The 24,230-nt window shown below is 39.9% G+C and overlaps 1 protein-coding gene across 2 annotated transcripts in view; it reads right to left on the minus strand.

Annotated features, from left to right (window-relative positions):
• Positions 1-24,230, minus strand: part of TMEM108 (transmembrane protein 108) — a 419,219-nt gene that overhangs the window by 188,363 nt on the left and 206,626 nt on the right. Inside the window, exon 3 of one of the 2 annotated variants that reach the window (XM_065942900.1) lies at positions 4,926-5,007. In XM_065942900.1, the coding sequence (XP_065798972.1) occupies positions 4,926-4,965 (40 nt within the window). In that variant the 5' untranslated portion in view covers positions 4,966-5,007. Of the gene's footprint in view, positions 1-4,925; positions 5,012-24,230 lie in introns of both variants that reach the window. The other variant, XM_065942901.1, reaches the window with a different exon arrangement.

Here is a 24,230-nt window from a genome sequence, read left to right on the forward strand (position 1 = left end):
GTACATGGAGAGAATCAGTGAGAGATGACGTGAAAGAAGAAGGCAATCTGGGACCAGAGTATTAACCAGTCTGCAGTGCTAACCTAAGAAATTTAGGCTTAATCTCTCATGATCCTCAAACATTTTGGTCTCATGACCTCTTTATACTCTTAAAAGAGAGCCTTTGCTTATATGGGTTATATCTACTAATATTTACTATGTACTGTTCTGTGCTTAGTTGCTCAGTCATGTCTGACTCTTTGTGACCCCATGGACTATAGCCTGCCAGGCTCCTTTGTTCACCGGGATTCTCCAGGCAAGAATACTGGGGTGGGTTGCCATGCCCTCTTCCGGCAGATCTTCCCAACCCAGGGATCAAACCCAGGTCTCCCGCATTGCAGGTGGATTCTTTACCATCTGAGCCACCAGGGAAGTCCACGAATACTGGAGTGGGTAGCCTATCCCTTCTCCAGGGGGTCTTCCTGACTCAGGAATTGAACCGGGGTCTCCTGCATTGTAGGCAGATTCTTTACCAGCTATTATAACTGAGAAACAAAAAATATTAACCCATTAAAATAACAATAAACTCACTACATGTTAATATATAACATTTTAAATAAAATACAACCATACTTTCTAAAACAAAAATATTATGAGAAGGGTACCATTATTTCACATTTTTGTAAATCTCCTTAAGGTCTGGCTTGTGAAAGACAGCTAGCTGGCTCTCACATCGGCTTCTGCATTTAACCTGTTGAAGTATAGCTGAAGAATATAAAGAAAATCTGGCTTCATAGAGACAATATTGTTGGAAAAGGAGGGCCTCACAGGCTTCCTGGAAAGGTCTCAGGGGTCCCTAGAGTTTCCTGGACCACACTATGAGGACTGCTGTTGCTGGTAATGCAAAGCCATGGAAAGATCATCAGCGTGGACACGCTGCTGTTTGGTGGCAATGTGAGGGTGGATTAGAAGGAGGAGGCCTTAGATAAGGGCAGCAGGAAGGGAGACTATTAAAAGGGCTCAGGTAAGACCATAGGAAGCCCTTCTTTAAGCAGAGATAACGATACAGAGAAATGGATTCACAAGTTAAGAGTCTGTGGGAACTGATATCCAAATGCATAACTTCAGGTATTCAGCACTGGAAATCCAGAAGAGTGGTGGTGATAAGGCACAAGCAGATCATTTCTGCTTTTAGTTGGCCAAAGAGGCAAGATCGGATAAGCCAGAAAGAGAAATAATGTGAAAATTCAAGACCATTGACTCAAAGAGATCCAAATAAATGGACAGGCCCTGGCAAACTTACCTGTTTAAACTCCTATACTCAGTATGGTTTAAAATGACACTGAGGATTTCCCTGGTGGTCCCATGGTTAAGAATCCACCTGCCAATGTTGGGAACTTGGGTTCAGTCCCTGCTCTGGGCAGATTCCACATGCCACAGAACAACTAAGCCTGTGAGCCACAACTATTGAAGCCCACATGCCCTAGAGCCCATGCTCTGCAACTTGAGAGTAGCCTCTACTCACCACAGCTAGAGAAAGTCCTCACACAGCAACAAAGACCCAGTGCAGCCAAAAATAAATAAATATTAAAAAAAACCACAACACTGACATAGCATTTGCCTTAAGAAAGTAAAATTAATTTTTTATTAATGCAAATAACCCCTGAAGGTTACAGAAAAGTTCCCAACTCTCCTTAGACAATGAAGCACACCTTGGCATTAGTTAATTTAGTCAGATTGTTTTCTTTCTTAATGAGCACAGGAAAGCTTCAGAACACAGATCACATTAGAGCAACCGGCCTAGTAGGTACCACGGTGGGGCTCTCGGTATACTATGGGATAAAAGGGAAAAGAGAGGGAGAATGTTAACTCCCTGTGGAAGATATTACTATCTGGATATTTTTAGTTTAAGAAGTGATTAGAGGGATTGTTACATGATTATTAAGAAGTGAATAAAGTCACTGGGTAGCTGGTTGGCAAAAATAGCTAGTTAGCACTGAAAAAACACAAAAGACAGTTTGTTCACTGTAAAGTAAATTTAGGGCTTTATGCCCAGTTGCAGAGATCAGATGAGAGGCAGATCATCCCAAAAGAAATGAACTCTGTTCTCAAGCAGCTTCTCATTATGCCTCAAAGAGCCTAGAGCATTGAGGAATATGGATTTTGGGGGGTGTGTGTGTCTGTGTGCATAATTTGAGTCTGAGACAGATGCAATCTCCATGGTCCAGGTAGAGGGTGGAAAAGTTGATACTTCTTACCTTTTAAATTCTACACATTAGGAACCCAAATCTACTACAGGAATTCTCTTTATCTTCCACCATCTGAGTAATAAGGCCCTGTGGACAGTTCTCTGGGTTGGGCAAAGGATTATTTTTTGTATGGTTGCACAGTTCAGTATATTCAGAGGATGCAATAAGCAAGATGTGCCAATAATACAGAGTATGATTTAAAAAATACAGATCCCTGTGTATAGAGCAAATGCTTAAATTAACTTACTAAACATCATTACTCCTTAACTTTGAGGAGTATCCAAATGACTTTGATTTGAATAGATGTTGGTATATAAAAACTTACTTTCATAAGCTCAAAAGGATTGTCTTGGTCTTCTTAAAAATGTAGTAAATTTCCAGGACACAGCACCCAGGCAAAGATCAAATCTGTCACTTCAGAACTCAGCGCCTCCTCAGTAATGTCACATTCTTAAATGTTTGTGATGATGTTCCTTACTTTTCATTGTTCAAAAAAAAAATTGCGACATGATCTGGGAAAGGCAGTCTTGATCACATCAATTCTCTCTTCTGTAGAATGAGATCAAAGTTCCACTTGCCATATAAGGTTTGTAAGGATTAAATCCTGTAAACATTTTTGTGAACCAAAAAGCCCCATGCAAATGTTAGTTAACAGTAGAGCTCCTAGGGAGGCTGTATCCTTACATGCAGACAGGATGGCCCATTAAGGGAACAGGCATTTATTTTATGTTTTCTATATGCCATATTACCTCACTGAATACCATCTTATGTAGTGGGTGATCATGTCCCATTTTATATATGAGGTACATGGAAGGTAAGTCATGGTTATCCAGGTCATTAAGTCATTTTTTGTATAGGTCTTCTGTGTATTCTTGCCACATCTTCTTAATCTCTTCTGCAAGGTCCTTATTGGTTCTGCTGTTTGTCATGCCCATTCTTGCATGAAATGTTCCCTGGATATCTCCAATTTTCTTGAATAGATCTCTAGTCTTTCCCATTCTACTGATTTCCTCTACTTCTTGGTATTGTTCATTTAAGAAGGCCTTCTTATCTCTCCTTGCTATTCTCTGGAATCTGCATTCAGTTGTGCATGTCTTTGCCTTTCTCCTTTACCTTTCACGTCTCTTCTTTCCTCAGGCAGTTGTAAAGCCTCTTTAGACACCACTTTGCCTTCTTGCATTTTTTTTTCCCTCTGGAATGGTTTTGGTCACTGCCTCCTGTACAGTGTTATGAACCTCTGTCCATAGTTCTTGAGGCATTCTATCCACCAGGTCTAATCCCTTGAATCTATTTATCACCTCCACTGTATAATCATGACCTTATAATACTACGCAAACTTTGGGGCATACAATCAGCATAGGTGAATCCAACAAACCTTCTGCTGCCTTCTAAATCAATCCTGCTCTTTTTAATTTCTGGTTTCTTTTGTGTATAAAAAACTGCTTCACCTTCTTGAGTGTGTGTGTAATCCTATTTATCTTTCAAATGTTCCCTCTCTCATCAAGGCAGAATTAATCATTCCTTGATGACACTGCTAATTCAATCCATAAAGCCCTTTCTCTAATAAGCAAGCTTATCATTAAAAGAAAAAAAAAAAAGCAACAAACCCTATAAAATATATGGAGAAAAAACATGAGAGAGTCCCTATACTTATACCCTATACCTGGTGGGACTTCATACCCAACAGGCTGAAATCAGGCTGACGTGATCTGTGTTTCAGGAATTAGAATTTAATAGCAAAAATGAGTCAGTTAAAACACCCAGTAAGAATGCTGTCTGTAGATTAAGTGCTTTGCACTGGGGACACAACATAACCTGAATGGCTAAATCCTAAGGGCTGACTGGTGATTTGCATCCCAATCTCTTTTCATGCTATTTTCTTGGCAAAAGTTAACAAGGAGCACTCAGCCTAGGAAAGACAGGTCCTCTATTTACCTCAGCAAGAAACAGATAAGCACAATGAATTTCAAGTTTTCCCAACTCTATGCCTTTGGTTTGACCTGGAGTGGGTAATGTCTGTTGTCCCAGATGTGTCAATCTGAACATCAAACCCACCAACTGGTGTTAGATTTTACATTCATTCAGTAACAATCTAGTCCCAAAGATTACACAGTCCCTATGTGATAACTGGCACTTTATGGTACAATTAACCAAACGCATGAGCATTGTACCAAGAAAATCACGATCCAACATTCGCCATTCTACCACTAAACCTAAACAAATTACATTTCACCACTTATTGTTCAAGAACACATGGAACTATGCAAAACTATTCCAAGTGCAGGCTGTACAGTCACTGAATGGTAATAGGTTCTATGTGACTAAATCCTACAGCCTACCATTCCCTCTTCATGAAGAGTCCGGAGTGGATCATACCAGAACCCCTTTAAATTCTGCCACATAACCAAGAGTACTAATGCTTTTGATACTCATTTTCAAAATGACTATGCTTTAACATGCCAATTTAGAATAATCATATAAAAGTCTACAATAATTATGACCAGTAACTGATGCCTGAGGCAACAGAATGACTTGATGCTTGATACTCAAGTACCTAAATGAAGCAGAGGGAAAATGTATTGTTCTCTTTCACCAGCCAAACACTGGTCTTCCTCCAGAAGATGTGTAAGCTTCTGGCACCAGTGAAATAATAACATTGGTCTATTCTAGGCCAGAAGAAAAGTGACATCAACTTACTTAACAGTTGGCAATAGAGGGCCTGTAAACTTCTCTTCATGGTATCATCTGGTCCTGCTTGTCCTCCAGTTTATTCATGATTCTGTCTAGGAAATTGGGAGAAGAAAATCATTACATCTGGGAGACAGAATTCAAGTCAGTAATCAGAAAGAACTCCACTCAATATGATCCTGGTGTTAAAGCCCAGAATACCTTATTTGAAGATAAAAATTCTTGGAGCAAATATACCACAGTACTATCTATGTAATAAAACTATCAATTAATCAATTAGATTTTGAAACTACACATCACTCATATGGGCAACTAGAGGGTGAGAATCTGGCCTTGGGATTTTGAAGACTTACAAAACATCTTCCCTGCGTCTCTAGTTTTGAAACAGGAGAAATAAGGAACTTGTAATCTCATTTCTGCAATCCTGTTCACCAAACAAAACACTCCCCCAAAAGCTTCACCAATTTCAAATTGCATTATATTAAACAATTTTTCTATTATTTTCTGATTACAAAAGATATCTCCAATGTAGAATATCTGGAAAATGTAGCTAAACAAAATATAGTTAAGAATGGACAAGTAACTACAAATTACCTATCTCTTCAGCTTTTCCTGTGTGCACGTCTATTGGTTTATTTTGCTATACATTCTAATTTTTCTCCCTAGCAGTAGAAACATCTTCTTCTGTTATTATTACACTTTACTACATTTTTTTTTCTTCTTTTGGCCACACCCCTTGGCTTATGGGATATTAGTTCTCTGACCAGGGTTTGAACTCAAGGCTCTCAGCAGTGAAAGTGTGGAGTCCTAAGCACTGGACCACCAGGGAATTTGCATCTTACAACTTTATTCTAAATGGCACACAGTATTTTTTTCAAGATAAGTTCCTAGAAATAGAATCACTAGGACACAATCTAAGGCTCTTGAAATATGTTGCTGAGATGCCCTTCACCAACACTATATTATGAAAATCTCCATTAGATTACAACCTACTCAATGAAGGGAACTTTTATTTTCTTACCATGATTGCCAAGTAAATAGGCACATATTTCATCTCATTGCTTTTGCATTTTACAGGTTTATTAGTTTTTAAAAAAATTGTAAATTCACATTTGGCAAAGATTCTCTAGTTAGGTGCTGAACCTTTTCCTGTAGACCTATCTGTGCACTTCCTTGTAAAATCGAGTGAAGGAAGCTCTTTTGCCCCTTTCCTATTTGCCCATTTCTCCTCCCCTTTTAATCTTTAAGGACTTCCCTGGTGGCTCAGATGGTAAAGCATCTGTCTACAGTGCGGGAGACCTGGGTTTGATTCCTGGGTCAGGAAGATTCCCTGGAGAAGGAAATGGCAACCCACTCCAGTACTCTTGCCTAGAAAATCCCATGGACGGAGGAGCCTGGTGCAGGCTACTGTCCATGGGGTTGCAAAGAGTCAGACACAACTGAGTGACTTCACTCACTTTAATCTTTAAAGAACTTAATGTAGGAATAAGATCATTAGGCAATTTAACCTAACTACTGACTTACACTCTCCTGAATGCACACCATGCCTTGTCTAACCTGCGAATTCTTCTACAAGATAAGAAGAAGTAAGAGTAAAGAGTTAACTAGTTAAAGAATGGTTAGCTCTCTACCCCACAATGGCCCCCTAAGGAATCCTGTAGGCAGAACAAGGGGGCAAGATAATATCTGGAGAGAGAGTCAGCCAGTCTGCACTCAGTAGAGATGATGCAGAACCCAACATCCTGCCTTGACGATTCTGAGATTCTTCTCCCCATTTTTCCCTTTAAAAACTGTCATGGCTGTGCAGAATCCTTGGACATGAGTCCACCTCCTCCCCGAGGTTGCCAGATTTTCTCATTAAAGCATCTTTGCTTTCTACTGACACTTGCCTCTCGAATTATTGGCTTCTGAGTGGTAAGCAGCCAAAACTGAATTCAGTAACACTGGTTTTAGCAAGAACCCTGCCAAATCAGTATAACCAGCACCCCAAACCCTCAATATCTGATCAGATTTACTCTACCATCCTGCCATCAGCATAACCTTGTTAGGTCAGTTTAGCCAAACCCCTTACCCTGGTGCTTCCTCTTAGTAATTTTCCATCCACTGACGCCCATTCTGCCCCTTTTTGCTATCTATTTCCACTTGACCATGCTTTATTCAAGGTGGATCCCAATCTCTCACCCTTATTGTAAAATCTCATTGCAATGGTCCCTGCATCCATTCATATCGTCCTGAATAAACTATGCCACCTTTAACAAATGTCACTGAATATTTTTTAAAGACATTCCTTAACCATTCTCTAGGGCATGCTGAGTTTTTTTCCTTACAATATCCCAAGTAGAACTGATCTATCTTTAAATTTTTTCTCAAATATAATTAATGTATCATAAAATTCAGCCTTTAAAGTAGAATTCAGTGGTTACTAGCATATTAAAAGTTGTGCAACCATCACCAATACCTAATTCCAGAACATTTTCATCACTCTAAAAAGAAATTCTCGTGTTTATTAGCAGTTATTTCCTAACATCCTCTCTTTCCAGTCCCTGTCAACCACTAATCTACTGTGCTATGCATTTGCCCATTCTGTACCTTTCACATAGAATATATGGCCTTTTGTGCCTGGCTCTTTCAATTAGCATAGTGTTTTTAAGGTTCATTCATGTTGTGAAGCACGCTGTTGTTTTCTTATTTTTTTGTAAGAATGATGCATACACACACACACATACACACAAAACCATGGTTAGAAATGCCTTCCTTACTTAATTAAGGAGTACATAAAAAGTTATAAATAGTTGCCTATATTTTCTTCTGCTTTTTTTTTTTTTAAATTTCATTTAGATCTGTTTTTGAACTTTGTGTTATGTTTTACTTCTCTGTCTGCTCATTCTCCCACTAAACAATATGTGTTGTTTAAATCAAATTCTTAGTAGAACTAGTTCTGCATTACTGTGCCTTTTAGAGACCCAGGTTCAATCCCTGGGTCGACAAGATCCCCTGGAGTAGAAAATGGCAACCCACTCCAGTATTCTTGCCTGGAGAATTCCATGGACAGAGGAGCCTGGTGGGCTCCAGTCCATGGGGCTGCAAAGAGTTGGACACGAATGAGCACATACGGATGGACATTGTTCTTTGAGCTTGTTCTCCTCCCAAATTATCTTTAAGATAATTTTATTAAATTTCAGAAAAAATATCATTGGGATTACAGTCAAAATTATCTTCTATTTGTTTATTAATCTGGGAGAGACTTGATCTTATCAAAATCTAAGTGTACTGAGGGAATTAAATTTTTTAATGATTGTAGCTCTGGAGATCAGAAGAATCCCTTTTAGAGGAAGAGAAGAGCTCTTGTTTTGCAGGGTGGGGTAGAGGGTGGGGGAACAATAGCTCAATGACTTCTTTGGCTAACCTATCCCCAGTGTGATCTAGCTGAGTAAGAGGGAGAGAAAGAGTTAAATTGCTCTCCATTATAAGAGGGGGCTTCCCTAGTGGTTCAGTTGGTAAAGAATCTGCCTGCAATGCAGGAGACCCAGATTCAATCCCTGGGTTGGGAAGATCCCCTAGAGAAGGAAATGGCAACCCACTCCAGTACTCTTGCCTAGAGAATTCCATGGACAGAGGAGCCAAGCAGGCTACATGACTGTGTGACTAACTTTAACTTTTGACTTTGATAATATAAGAGGAGGTTTGAGTTCCCAAAGGCTAGAAAAGAGGGATTGAGTGGTCTAGAAGTCAGAGAGGCTGAGGAGATAATAATCAGGAGATACTGTGAGGCAGAATAGGCAATTCCAAAAGACAGCAGCAGGTGAGACACAAGAATAAAGGATAGAGTGAGAAATTCCCCACAAACTTTAATATGTGTAATATTTAATTTTTCATCGCTTCTTGTTTTATGCTATTTGTACTTAGACACCACATCTGTCCTCCTTCTCTCTCCCACAACATTTATCCACCACTAGGACCCTCAAAAACCTCAGAAAGTCTTGCACAAAACAGTCTTGTGTTAGCGATGCTCAGCTGGGCTATGAAAGAGACTATGTCTTAAGGCAAGAGTGACTGGAAATGGAGACAGGAGTCACAGGGACCATAAGCAATGATTGGTAGGCATCTTCGGAGTGCTCAGGACCCGGTAAGCATGCACAAAATGTGCTGTGAATACAGAAATAAGTGAAAGAATAAATGGATAATCAAGTAATAGGAGAACAGAAATATATGTAGTTGATGTTGATCAAGAGGAACATAAACCCCTCAATCATCTCTGGAAATGCTTGGAGATTTTCAAGAAACCATTAGACTTGTCATGATAGATGGAATAGAGTCATGTGATTCGACTATCAAAGAAACAACTGAGCACATAAATATGGGACACTTGAGATCCTCAGGGTTACCCAGGGCTATTCTAACTACAAGCACCATATGGCCTGCTATTTATTCAAAATTAATCTTTAGGTCTTTCTGTGGAGTTTTGTAATGTTTTTCCTTCATTTAAGTTCTGCAGTCTTGTCGAGTTAATCCCTAGGCATTTTACACCTATATGTACTTTTGCCACAGGGATGGAATTTCCATTTCCATTATATTTTCTAAATCGCTTCTGTATGGAAATGATTGAGTTTGTATATTTACTTTGTGACCTAACTGAACTCACTTAGAGTTCTAATGATGGTTTTTCAGCTGAGTCTCTTGGGTCACTTGTGCTCCTTTGGCTGGATGGAGAGGCATGGTGAGATTCCATCAAAAGCCTCTTTTTAATCGTATTAATTGTATTAATCATATTAACCATTAACCGTATTAACATTAATTGTGTCTTGTCCCTCAGGGAATAATTGAGGAGCTCCAAAGATGACAGCTAATTTCCGGGGAGAAATTCTAAGAATGTACAGAGTTTTATAGCCAAAAGGCTGAAGAAAAGAAAAATGAGAGGAAGAAGATGAAAACACTTGACCAAACATGCAGAGACAGTGACACAGGTGGGGACCTGGCTGATCATTAGCTCAGGGGAAATGAGAAGGTGCAAGTAACCTGAATCACTCCTTAACAAGTGCGAGCGTCATAGAACCCTGCCTCTCCTTTTGGGTTAAATGAAACAGTTCTGTCAATTTTATTGACTTGGGAGGGAAATCTCTTTAGAAATGTCCATGTACCCGGGGAAGAAGTAATACAGAACCAAATGAAAAGCTCTTGACATTTGATATGTAAATTGAGTTGAAAAGACAAGTTCACAGACAACAAATGAGAAAGAATACCCAAGAAAATTCTGGGGGAAAAAAAAAATCCCAAGAAGATGCGGCCAGGGAGAGAGGGACTGTCAGGGCTACTAGACATTAAAACATCCTCAAAAGCCTCTATAATAACATAATTTGAAATTGGCACATGAATATACCACATTATATATGGATATTTATGATGCAATAAGGAAGTATTATTAAATCAGCAAGCAAAAAGATGAGCTTTTAAATAAACATTTTGAGATAATGGCAGAGCAATATGGGTAAAGTTAAAACTGTACTCATTCCAAATATCACATACCAGCATAAACGCCAAATAAGGCAGACCTTTAACTGTAAAAAAAAAGTAAAGAATACAAATACTAGAAGGAGGACGGAGGGAACTAAGATGGCGAAGGAATAGGACGGGGAGACCACTTTACTCCCCACAAATTCATCAAAAGAACATTTGAACGCTGAGCAAACTCCACGAAACAACTTCTGATCGCTAGCAGAGGACATCAGACACCCAGAAAAGCAGCCCATTGTTTTCGAAAGGAGGTAGGACAAAATATAAAAGATAAAAAGAGAGACAATAGAGTTAGGGATGGAGATCCATCCCGGGAAGGGATCTTAATAGAGGAAGTATCCAAACACCAGGAAACCCTCTCACTGGCAGGTCTGGGGGAAGTTTTCGAACCTCTGAGGGCAACCTAACTGGGAGGAAAAATAAATAAAACCCACAGATTACATGCCTAAAAGCAACTCCCAGCAGAGAAGTACCCCAGATGCTCGCATCCGCCACCAACAAGTGGGGGCGGAATGGAGAGGAGTGGGTGGCATTGCTTAGGGTAAGGACTGGGTCCGAAGGCCCTGAGGGCAATTGGAGGGAGCTAACATGAGATAGCAACTTAAACTGTGGGATAGCAAGAGAGAGAGAATTAAGTTGGGAAAAGCCCTAAACTTAGGCACTACCTGCCGGTTCCCAGAACGAAGGACTGAGCGAATACCAGAGAAGAGCCGCTGTGGACCGGCCCATTCCCCGCTGGAGGCAGGAGGCAGTGGGGAGGGGAAAGGGGCAAACTCGGCCCCAGGGATGGCATCCCCTGCCAAACTGCAAACAGGCTTCCAGCTTCTAACCAAAGACTTCCTGAGATTCTGGATGGTCGACATCCGCCGAGAGGGTCACAGCTAGAGTCCAGCTCCCCAGAACTGACACAGGGCGCACCCGACCGGCGCACAGGGAAACTGAGGCTGGGACCGCGGAGGGGATAAGGCGCCCTGCCCTGGGGAGAGTGCGCTCCTCAAGCTCCTGGCTGCCTGAGCTTCTCCAACCAGGGAAGGCACAAAACGCAGGCCCAACCGAGTCTGTGCTTTTGTGGAATACCCGCAAACATGAATCTGAGCGGCTTAGGCCTGGGAGGTCCACACAACGCAGGGCCTGCTCCCTGGAGAGCAGCTGGAGCCTGAGCAGTGTAGACGGCGAAAGCACACACGCCTGCCCCGAGCAGGGGCAAAGCCAGTGTGGCCGGAAAGTCGTGAGTGCTCCCCACATACGCCAGTGACATTTGTCTGCAGCGCTCCTCCCTCCCCACAGCACGACTGAACAAGAGAACCTAAACAAGAGACCACCTCCACCCGCGTGTGTCAGGGCAGAAATTAGACACTGAAGAGACCAGCAAACAGAAGCCAAATAAACAAAGGGAACCACTTCAGAAGTGACCAGTGCAACAGATTAAAATCCCTGTAGGTAACACTAACTACACCGGAAGGGGCCTATAGATAGGGAGAAGTGTAAGCTCGAACAAGTAGCTATCTGAAACTGAACCAACCCCACACTGCCCACAACAGCTCCAAAGAAATTCCTAGATATATTTTTACTACTATTATTTTTTTTAATTAAAATTTTTTTTTCTTTTTTTAACTTTTTCTTTTTTTTTTTTTAAAGTCCTCTATTACTCCTTAATTTTCATTTTTATAACTCACTATAACCTGGCAAAAAAAAAAAAAAGGACCCTATTTTTAAAGTGAACTACATATATATTTCTTAAAATTTTTTGTGTTTTTGTGTTTTTTTACTATTATATTTTTAAGAGTCTAACCTCTACCCTAGATTTTTAATCTTTGTTTTTCAATATTTGATATCAATTTTGGACATTTAAGAATCCAACCTTCAGTACCCATTTTTACTCAGGAGTGTGATTACTTGTTTGATCACTCTCTCCCCCTTTGATTCTCCTTTTTCTCCCCCAGATCACCTCTATTTCCCCCCTCCCCCTTCTCTTCTCAATCTAATTCTGTGAATCTCTGTGGGTATTCTGGGCTGTGGAGAACACTTTGGGAACAGAGTACAACCTAGATCTGTCTCTCGTCTCTTGAATCCCCCTTCTTCTCCTCCTGCTCACCTCTATCTCCTTCCTCCCTCTCCTCTTCTTCATGTAACTCTGTGAACCTCTCTGGGTGTCCCTCACTGTGGAGAATCCTTTCACCATTAACCTAGAAGTTTTATTAACAGTGCTGTATGGAGGGAGAAGTCTTGAGGCTACTGAAAGAATAAGACTGAAATCCAGAGGCAAGAGGCTTAAGCCCAAAACCTGAGAACACCAGAGAACTCCTGACTGCAGGGAACATTAATTAATAAGAGATCATCCAAAAGCCTCCATACCTACACTGAAACCAACCACCACCCAAGAGCCAATAAGTTCCAGAGCAAGACATACCACGCAAATTCTCCAGCAACGCAGGAACATAGCCCTGAGAGTCAATATACAGGCTGCCCAAAGTCACACCAAACCCATAGACCCCTCTCAAAACTCACTACTGGACACTGCATTGCACTCCAGAGAGAAGAAATCCAGCTCCACCCACCAGAACACCGACACAAGCTTTTCTAACCAGCAAACCTCGACAAGCCAAACACCCAGCCCCACCTACTGGGAGAAACCTCCACAATAAAAAGGAACCACAGACTACTAGAATATAAAAAGGCCACCCCAAACCCAGAAATCTAAATAAGATGAAAAGGCAGAGAAATACCCAGCAGGTAAAGGAACATGAAAAATGCCCACCAAGCCAAACAAAAGAGGAGGAGATAGGGAATCTACCTGAAAAAGAATTTAAAATAATGATAATAAAAATGATCCAAAATCTTGAAAACAAAATGGAGTTACAGATAAATAACCTGGAGACAAGGATTGAGAAGATGCAAGAAATGTTTATCAAGGACCTAGAAGAAAAAAAAAAAGAGTCAATTAAAAATGAGTAATGCAATAAATGAGATAAAAAACACTCTGGAGGGAACCAACAGTAGAATAACGGAGGCAGAAGATAGGATAAGTGAGGTAGAAGATAAAATGGTGGAAATAAATGAAGCAGAGAGGAAAAAACAAAAAAGAATTAAAAGAAATGAGGACAACCTCAGGGACCTCTGGGACAATGTGAAATGCCCCAACATTCGAATCATAGGAGTCCCAGAAGAAGAAGACAAAAAGAAAGCCCATGAGAAGATACTCAAGGAGATAATAGCTGAAAACTTCCCCAAAATAGGGAAGGAAATAGCCACCCAAGTCCAAGAAACCCAGAGAGTCCCAAATAGGATGAACCCAAGGTGAAACACCCCAAGACACATATTAGTCAAATTAACAAAGATCAAACACAAAGAACAAATATTAAATAACACACAAGGGGATTCCCATAAGGTTAACAACTGATCTTTCAATAGAAACTCTTTAGGCCAGAAGGGACTGGCAGGATATACTTAAAGTAATGAAAGAGAATAACCTACAACCCAGATTACTGTACCCAGCAAGGATTTCATTCAGATATGAAGGAGAATTTAAAAGCTTTACAGACAAGCAAAAGCTGAGAGAATTCAGCACCACCAAACCAGCTCTTCAAAAAACGCTAAAGGATCTTCTCTAGACAGGAAACACAGAAAGGTTGTATGAACGTGAGCCCAAAACAACAAAGCAAATGGCAACGGGACCATTCTTATCAATAATTACCTTAAATGTAAATGGGTTGAATGCCCCAACCAAAAGACAGAGACTGGCTGAATGGCTACAAAAGCAAGACCCCTATATATGCTGTCTACAAGAGACCCACCTCAAAGCAAGGGACACATACAGACTGAAAGTGAAGGACTGGAAAAAAATATTCCATGCAAACGGAGACCAAAAGAAAGCAGGAGTCACAATACTTATATCAGATAAAATAGACTTCAAAATAAAGGCTGTGAAAAGAGGCAAAGAAGGACACTACACAATGATCAAAGGATCAATCCAAGAAGAAGATATAACAATTATAAATATATATCCACCCAACATAGGAGCACTGTAATATGTAAGGCAAATGCTAACAAGAATGAAGGGGGAAATTAACAATAACACAATAATAGTGGGAGACTTTAATACTCCACTCACACCTATGGACAGATCAACGAAACAGAAAATTAACAAGGAAACACAAACTTTAAATGACACAATGGTCCAGCTAGACCTAATTGATATCTATAGGACATTTCACCCCAAAACAATCAATTTCACCTTTTTCTCAAGTGCACACGGAACCTTCTCCAGAATAGATCACATCCTGGGCTATAAATCTAGCCTTGGGAAATTCAAAAAAATTGAAATAATTCCAGTCATCTTTTCTGACCACAGTGCAGTAAGAAATTAGATCTCAAGAACAGGAGATCTCAAGATCTCAAGATTTCAAGAATTAGATCTCAATTACAGGAAAAAAACTATTAAAAGTTCCAACATATGGAGGCTAAATAACACGCTTCTGAATAACCAACAAATCATAGAAGAAATCAAAAAAGAAATCAAAATATGCATAGAAATGAATGAAAATGAAAACACAACAACCCAAAACCTATGGGACACTGTAAAAGCAGTGCTAAGGGGAAGGTTCATAGCATTACAGGCTTACCTCAAGAAACAAGAAAAAAGTCAAATAAATAACCTAACTCTGCACCTAAAGCAACTAGAGAAGGAAGAAATGAAGAACCCCAGGGTTAGTAGAAGGAAAGAAATCTTAAAATTAGGGCAGAAATAAATGCAAAAGAAACAAAAGAGACCATAGCAAAAATCAACAAAGCTAAAAGTTGGTTTTTTGAAAAGGTAAATAAAATTGACAAGCCGTTAGCCAGACTCATCAGGAAACAAAGGGAGAAGAACCAAATCAACAAAATTAGAAATGAAAATGGAGAGATCACAACAGACAACTCTGAAATACAAAGGATCATAAGAGACTACTACCAGCAGCTCTATGCCAATAAAATGGACAACTTGGAAGAAATGGACAAATTCTTAGAAAAGTATAACTTTCCAAAACTGAACCAGGAAGAAATAGAAGATCTTAACAGAACCATCACAAGCACGGAAATCGAAAGTGTATTCAGAAATCTTCCAGCAAACAAAAGCCTAGGACCAGATGGCTTCACAGCTGAATTCTACCAAAAATTTAGAGAAGAGCTAACACCTATCTTACTCAAACTCTTCCAGAAAATTGCAGAAGAAGGCAAACTTCCAAACTCATTCTATGAGGCCACCATCACCCTAATTCCAAAACCAGACAAGGATGCCACAAAAAAAGAAAACTACAGGCCAATATCACTGATGAACATAGATGCAAAAATCCTTAACAAAATTCTAGCAAACAGAATCCAACAACATATTAATAAGATCATACATCATGACCAAGTGGGCTTTATCCCAGGAATGCAAGGATTCTTTAAAATCCACAAATCAAAAAAAAAAAAAAAAAAAAAAAAATCCACAAATCAATCAGTGTAATACACCACATTAACAAATTGAAAGATAAAAACCATATGATTATCTCAATAGATGCAGAAAAAGTCTTTGACAAATACTAGAAGGAAATATGAGTAATTCTTCTATTACTTGGGGGTAGAGAAGCTTTGCTAACTCTGAGGCAAAGTTTGAAGCAATAAGGGAAAAGATAAACATAAAAAATTACTCAGTAAAAACTATAATTAAGTAAAATATAAGTTAAAAACTATACAAATGTTCAACTTATAAGAAGGAAAGATTTAAAGTCCCTAAATTGCCCCCCAAATCAATCTCACCGATGCTTTAGCCGTTGTCTGCATACATGGGCAGAATGGCAAAAATCTGAACTGGCCAACACACCTGCTCCAAACTAAGGTTGAGTGAGGCAATGCTTTGTCTTTGTGTTTCAGCTCTCATACTATGAACAGTGTCCTTTCAACAGGCAATTTAATGCCATGCTTTTTAGCATTTTGTGCTTTTTATTGACATCTCTGTTCGAAATGGCCCCAAGCATAGTGCTGAGGTGTTGTTTAGTGTTCCTAAGTGCAAGAAGACTGTAATGAGCTTTACAGAGAAAACACATGTCTTAGATAAGCTTTGTTCAGGCATGAGTTATAGTGCTATGACTGTGAGTTCAAAGTTAATGAACGTACAATGCATATTACACAAGGCATCTTTAGACAGAAACACATATAAAACAAGACTATATATTGATCAGTTGACAAAAATGTGACCAGATCTAATAGGAACCTAACCCTATATTTCCCTTAGGAGCACAGATTCAGTCTTTACTCATTGAGTATTCATGACAACTTTATAGAACATAACTATTACAAGTAATGAAAATCAATTAATGGTATTTGAGTTCAACTTTAAAATACTTTGTGGAGCAAAGGATGAATATGATGAACAATCCATGCCAATAGTAGAGTTTGAATAAAACAGGATAATATCTCACCATCTCTTTGAGACAGAGGAAGATTTGATTAAGCTGATGGCTAACACTTGCCCTCTGTGAAAGAGAGGGGAAAAGGAATAGCAGAATTGACATATCAGTTAACATCACAGGCCTGTGAAGAAGTTTGGAATGGAGCATCCTCCTCTATTTTACAGGTAGGGACACAGACACCAAGCCATAGTCTTTTTATAAATAGAAATAATGACTTTGTTCTGCACATGATTTCCAATACTCTAAAATTAGGTAGCTGAAAGTGAAAGTGAAGTCGCTCAGTCATGTCCTACTCTTTGTGACCCCATGGACTGTAGCCTACCAGGCTCCTCCATTCATGCAATGCTCCAGGCAAGGACACTGGAGTGGGTTGCCATTTCCTTTTCCAAGAGATCTTCCCGACCCAGGAATTGAACCCCAGTCTCCCTGAAGTTTATATGATATCTAAGATTCATGCCCTTTCTAGACATGATATTTCTCATCATAAAAATTATAATAGAGGTAGGAACAAGAAGAATTTTCTTTCCCTAAAAAGTCCTCATGGAATAATCATATTAATTATGGTCACTCCTTGATTTAGTCATTTAACAATTTATTTCATGTCTTCCATGTGCCTGGTAGTGTTTTTGTTTTTGTCAAGAAATCAGTCTTTATTCAAGATCAAACCTACCAGCTATGAGACCTTGGGGTGAATTCTTGACTTCTCTGGTCCTTGCATTTCTTGCAAGGTATAAGAATAGTCCTTGATATGCTTGTGGCAAAGACTGAGACAACCCATGCAGAAGGCAGGATAACAAATCAAGCCAGAGCTCACCAACCATCTTCATTTTTCTTCCCTTAAGCCATAAAACAAAAGCTTTTGGGCTATTCCCCAAAAAGCCCCTTCTGTAAACCCAGTATCTTATTTAAATTGACTTTAGAAATTACTTATATGGGATAAGTTGAACTTTAAGATTCTTATATATTTAGAACTTATACATGTGTCTTCCTTAAAAAGGATCTGAGGAAGTTTACTATCAGTTACAGCTTGTACAGTAGAAATACTAACAAATCAAAGCACATTAATGGCATCAGAAAGAGAGATCCAGAATTACAGAGAGAAGGGGGGCAATTCATTTTACCATAAGATGCAATAGGGACATACACCTCCCTTGGAGCTTCTTGAAAATAAAGGCAAAAAGGACAGCTAGTACCATGGTTTTGTTTTGGGGGGGGGGGGGTGCTGCATAAATAGAAGTACATTCTCTATTTTGTTCAGAAATATAAACCTATTCTGCCATTAAAATCTAAGAAAAGATCACTAGACAAATCTCCTGATAAGCATATAAATAGAATATTCTTGCCAAGGCTGCTTATGCTGTGTGTGCTCAGTTGCTCAGTTGTGTCCGACTCGTTGTGACCCCATAGACTGTGGCCTGCCAGGCTCCTCTGTCCATGGGACTTCCCAGCCAAGGATACTGGAGTGGGTTGCCATTTCCTGCTCCAGGAAATCTTTCTGACCTAGGGATCAAACACTTATCTCTTGCATCTCCTGCACTGAGAGGCATGTTCTTTATCACTGTGCCACCTGGGAAGCCAGGATGCTCCTTATCAATCCACAATAAACACTAATGTCTTTGTGTTAAGTAGGAATTCAGGGAACGTTTTTTGGTGAGCAGCAAAAGCACTGTGCTTTGGAGAAAGAGGCAGGCAGGCCTGCCCCTGAGGAGCTTTGCTACAAGAACTTGGGCGAGTTACTTTACTTCTCTGAGTCACAGCTTTCCCATCTGCAAATGGGGCTGACACTTAAATCAAAGGATTGCTGAGAGAAATCAGTGAAGTAAAGAACTTACTGTGTACTTGATATATTGTATGTGTGTCTTCTTTTCTGCCAAGCTACTAGTGTACAGACATGCTGCATCTGGTCATATGGGGATAGAGAGAATTAGGAAAATAAGAGGAAGTGACGTTCAGTAAGTCAGCCCAGGGCCTGAGCTGCTCTGTTACCTCAGGAAGGAAAGTGTGATGGTTCCTCAGGTTCAGTTACACCAAAAGTATATGTGTCCACAGGGTTGGGTCTGGGTCATAATGGTGTTTTCAGAATAAAAAGTTCTTTTGATAGAGACACTTTGCATTTTAAACACAGGAATATCCTTCACTTCCATAAAGAAATATTCTCTCTCACTTTTCTTGAAACTTACAGCCCTCCTACTCTTTCTTCCAAATTTTCTCATTTTTGTGCAAGAACTAGTTCACCCTACTCTGGGATCAACAGTGTGAACATGATTACAGGGACTGCTGCTTTGCCTCAGGTCTGGGAGTTTAGTTTATAGGAAGTAGTGGGGACTATGGTGAACTTGAAAGCAGAAAAAAAATTGTGTTTTTTTTTTTTTTTTTTGTCTCCAGCCATTTTTCAGCAGGAAAATAGCTCTTTGTTTCTTTTGCCTTAAAGAAACTGAAAATCCTCTCAAAATTTTCCCCTAAATTTTCAAGAGAGGTTAGAAATTTTAGATGAACCCCCCTATTTAAAAATACTAGCAATGAATTCATATGGGTCAAGGCTGTGGCATTTCTGACTTATAAGGGTTCTCCTGCAGCAGAGCCTGCACAGTGACTGTTGGGGGCTGGGAAGAGGGAGAGAACATGCAGCTCTGCCTTCCACTCAAGCTCTGTCCTCCAGGAGCCCTGGGGCCCAATAAACTTCAAAGGATGAAAAACACCTTCAGTAGAGCTCCTTTCCTCTCCTCTCCTTCATATTTCCTTCTCTGAAAATGAAAAGAAACTACTGGGAGTTTGTCAGGCCCACTGAGATTTAATTTCAGTAGAATTTAAAACAAAAGGGCAAAAATTATTCATCTGCTAAGGAAAAGCCTACAAAAGTGGATCCATAAGATGTGGATTCTGCTTGGAGGACTGAGAGGTGACTGCCTGAACATTCCTCAAGACCATCTGGACTTTATTTGCATCTGTTGTGGGTGGGTATTCTGCTGTCCACAGCCATTGAAGTCAGCAGCAGGATAAAAATAGGACCAGAAGTTTGAGGCATATTAGAATGACACAGACCTTTTTCTTCTGGCATTAAAGTGTATTAAGACCACTTATCTCATTTGAGGAGACAGAAAGGTGCTTGTGTGAGGTGAAAAATACCTATTACACATCCCTTTTTATAGTTTTGATATTAAAGACCAAAGTCAAGGAATTATATGATACTGTAGCAATGCCAAGTACTAAAGGAGCATGTTCTATCATTTGATTGCACCAGCTTATGAAAAAGATTATTTCTCATCCACAGTTAACTCAAGCATTTTTCTTTTTCTCTTTTGCAGTGTCTGAGAAACATTCTCAGATATTGAATTTGGGGATCTAAAAAAGTGTGTATTTCTTCTGGGTAGCAGGCATTTGTTCTGAAAGATGCACCACATTTTTATAATGGAAAGAGAGGCAAGGCCTTATGAAATAGCAAAACTGTCATCAGAACGTTTACATGTGGAAAGACTATTTAAACCCATGATGCACAATTTGAATGGGTAGTATATTTCAGCATGTGAAATTATTCATAATATCGTAACAACTGCTAAATTTTAATTTTGATTTGTTGGCTGAAAAAAAATGTATGACCAAACAGTTGAGAATTATATTTTATTTGGCAGACTTTCTGAGGACATCAAGCCTGGGAAGCAGCCTCTCAGATAGCTCTGAAGGACTGTTCAAAGAGGTAAGGGAGGAGTCAGGATTTTTGCAACAAAGGGCAGATAGCAGGTACATCAAAAGATTACTGTTAATTAAAGAAAACCAGATATCTCAGGTTAAGGAGATTTAGTGCTTCTCTATGAATGGGAAGACACAAGAGTCTCAGCTCATTGAAATCATTCCTTTGATATGCACCTCAGCTATCTGGGGCCAGCGTACTTTTCTTTCCCATCCTTTGACCCCTCAGGGCATACCACTGGGGCAGCTGCAGTAGCTGAGGGCTTGGTAGCCTGGCAAGCTAATTCATTTGTCTCTATCCTGAGCTCCTTCAAAGCTCACCTTCGGAGGCTATAGTGGCCTGATGGCTGCACCATCCTTTGTTTACTGATACAGGAGGCAATATTTTTCATTTGTAAACCTTTAACCTCAAACTCTCTTCCCCTTCCTTAGTTCCTCCCATCCCACCTCCATCCACATAAAGCCTTCTTTAATGCTTGAACTCGTATGAAGACATTTTAATTTGTGGTTTCGTTTAATCTTTGAAAATACATAATTTATGTCATGTGATTCCACAGGATGCAGTCTGTTGAATATGCAGTTGGAATAAAAATTATAATGACATGAAAAATTATGTGGGTAAGAGTGGGATGGGTCAATACCAAAAGTGGAAGCCATCACTTGAAGAGTACAGATTAAGGTCACAGGTAAGGCCTGTGCAGACAAGCTCAGTCCACAGGGAGGCCATGGTATCCCAAGCATTTCTGATGAACTTTATACCTCAATTTTTTCCTCAACTTTACACCTTGCTTCAGGAAGCATGAATTAAGTAATACATTTGATTTCACTTGTGAGGGCCTAAAATACTAAACAGCTCATTTAACTGTGCTGATAATTCTGTCTTGCTTTGATGACCACAAGGGCGAGAATAAATATCCAGAAGAACCAAGACTGCTGTTTCCCAAACAAGCTGATAGTCAGAATCTATTTTTAAAATAAATTCCTATGTGCTTCCCTCAGGAATTCTAATTCTAGGTTCTTAGATGGGGCAATTTTAAAAGGTTCTCAAGCTGACTCTCATGATAAGCCAGGGATGGAAACCAAGACTGAATCTAGCTGCTCTAACTCTGACTGCACATTAGAACTGTGGGGGAACAGAAGAGATCAATCAAGCAAACTCCCCAGGGACCGTGAGAAGCTTCCGGAAGAACCAGGGATCCTTGCTGCTGTTCAGTTGCCAAGTCATGTCCAACTCTTTTCCAAACCCATGGAATGTCGCATGCCAGGCCTCCCTGAACCTTACCACTTCCTGGACTTTGCCCAAGTTCATGTCCATTGCATCTGTGATGCCATCCAGCCATCTCATCCTTTGTTGCTCTCTTCTCCTTCTGCCTTCTATCTTTCCCAGCATAAGGTCTTTTCCAATGAGTCGGCTGTTTGCATCACATGGCCACAGTGTTGGAGCTTCAGCTTCAGCATCAGTCCTTCCAATGAGTATTCAGGGTTGATTTCTTTTAAGATTGACTGGTTTAAACTCCTTGCTGTCCAAGGGACTCTCAAGAGTCTTCTCTAGCTCCACAGTTCAAAAGCATCAGTTCTTTGGTACTCTGCCTTCTTTATGGTCCAGTTCTCATAACTGTAGGTGACTACTGGAAGGACCATAGCCTTGACTACACAGACCTTTGCTGGCAAAGTGATGTCTTTGCTTTTTAACATACTGTCTAGTTTTGTCATAGCTTTCCTGCCAAGAAGCAATCATTTTCTAATTTCATGACTTCAGTCACCATGCACAGTGATTTTAGAGCCCAAGAAGAGGAAATCTGTCACTGCTTCCACCTTCTCCCCTTCTATTTTCCATGAAATGATAGGGCCAGATGCCATGATCTTAGTGTTTTAAGCCAGCTTTTTCATTCTCCTTCATCCTCAAAAAGAGGTTCTTTAGTTCTCTTCACTTTTAGCCATTAGAGTGGTATCATCTGCATATCATTATTGATATTGAGGTTATTGATATTTCTCTAGGCAATATTGATTCCATCTTGTAACTCATCCAGCCTGGCATTTCTCATGATGTGCTCTGAGCACAAGTTAAATAAACAGGGCGAGAATAAATAGCTTTGTTGTACTCCTTTCTCAATACTAAACCAATCAGCTGTTTCATATAAGGCTCTAACTGTTGCTTTTTGACTGGCACACAGGCTGCCCGGGAGACACGTAAGATGGTTTGGAATTCCTATCTCTTTAAGAGTTTGTTAACACAGTTTGTTATGATCCACACAGTCAAAGGCTTAAGCACACAGTCAATGAAACTTCACTAGATATTTTTCCAGAATTCCCTTGCTTTCTCTATGATCCAGCAAATGTTGGCAATTTGATCCTGGGTTCTCTGCCTTTTCTAAACCTAGCTTGGACATCTGGAAGTTCTCAGTTCATGTAATGCAGTTTACGGTTTAATATGCAGGATTTTGAGCATCACTTACAATCATGGAAGATGAATGCAATTGTTTTGTGGCTTGAACATTTCTTAGTTATTGTTCTTCTTGGGAATTGAATGAAGACTGACCTTTTCCAGTCCTGTGGCCATTGCTGGGTTTTCCAAGTTTGCTGAAATATTGAGTGCAGCACTTTAATAGTATCATCCTTTAAATTTTTAAAAAGCCCTGACAGAATTCCATAATCTCCACTAACTTTGTTCATAGTGATGCTTCCTAACACCCACTTGACTTCGCATTCCAGGATGTCTGGCTCTAGGTGAGTGATCACACCATTGTGGTTATCTGGGTCATGATGATCTTTTTTGTATAGTTCTTCTGTGTATTCTTGTCACCTCCTCTGTTAGATCCATACCATTTCTGTCCTTTATTGTACTCATTTTTGCATGAAATGTTCCCTTGGTATCTCTAATTTTCTTGAGGAGATCTCTTCTTTCCCATTCTACTGTTTTCCTCTTTTTCTTTGCATTGATCACTGAGGAAAGCTTTCTTATCTTTCTGTGCTATTCTTTGGAATTCTGCATTCAAATGGGTATATCTTTCCTCTTCTCCTTTGCCTTTAGCTTCTCTCCTTTTCTCAGCCATTTGTAAGGCCTCCTCAGACAACCATTTTGCCTTTTTGCGTTTCTTTTTCTTGGGGATGGTCTTGATCACTGCCTCTTGTACAATGTCACGAACCTCTGTCCATAGTTCTTCAGGCACTCTGTCTAACAGATCTAATCCCTGGAATCTATTTGTCACTTCCACTATATAACTGTAAGGGATTTGATTTAGGTCATACTTGAATGGTCTAGGCAGGAGGAGGTGGGAGGAGAAGGGGACAACAGAGGATGAGGTGGTTGGATGGCATCACCAACTCAATGGACATGAGTTTGAGTAAGATCCGGGAGTTGGTGATGGATACGCAGGCCTGGCGTGCTGCAGTCCATGGGGTTGCAAAGAATTGGACATGGCTGAAAGACTGAACTGAACTGAATGAATGGTCTAGTGGTTTTCCCTACTTTCTTCAATTTAAGTCTGAATTTGGCAATAAGAAGTTCGTGATCTGAGCCATAGTCTATTCCCAGTCTTGTTTTTGCTGACTGTATAGAGCTGCTTCATATTTGGCTGCAAAGAATATAATCAGTCTGATTTCGGTATTGACCATCTGGCGATGTCCATGTGTAGAGTCATCTCTTGTGTTTTTGGAAGAGGGTGTTTGCTATGACCAGTGT

Source organism: Muntiacus reevesi, chromosome 8 (assembly GCF_963930625.1).
Source record: "Muntiacus reevesi chromosome 8, mMunRee1.1, whole genome shotgun sequence".
In the NCBI taxonomy this organism is placed as follows: Eukaryota; Metazoa; Chordata; class Mammalia; order Artiodactyla; family Cervidae; genus Muntiacus; species Muntiacus reevesi.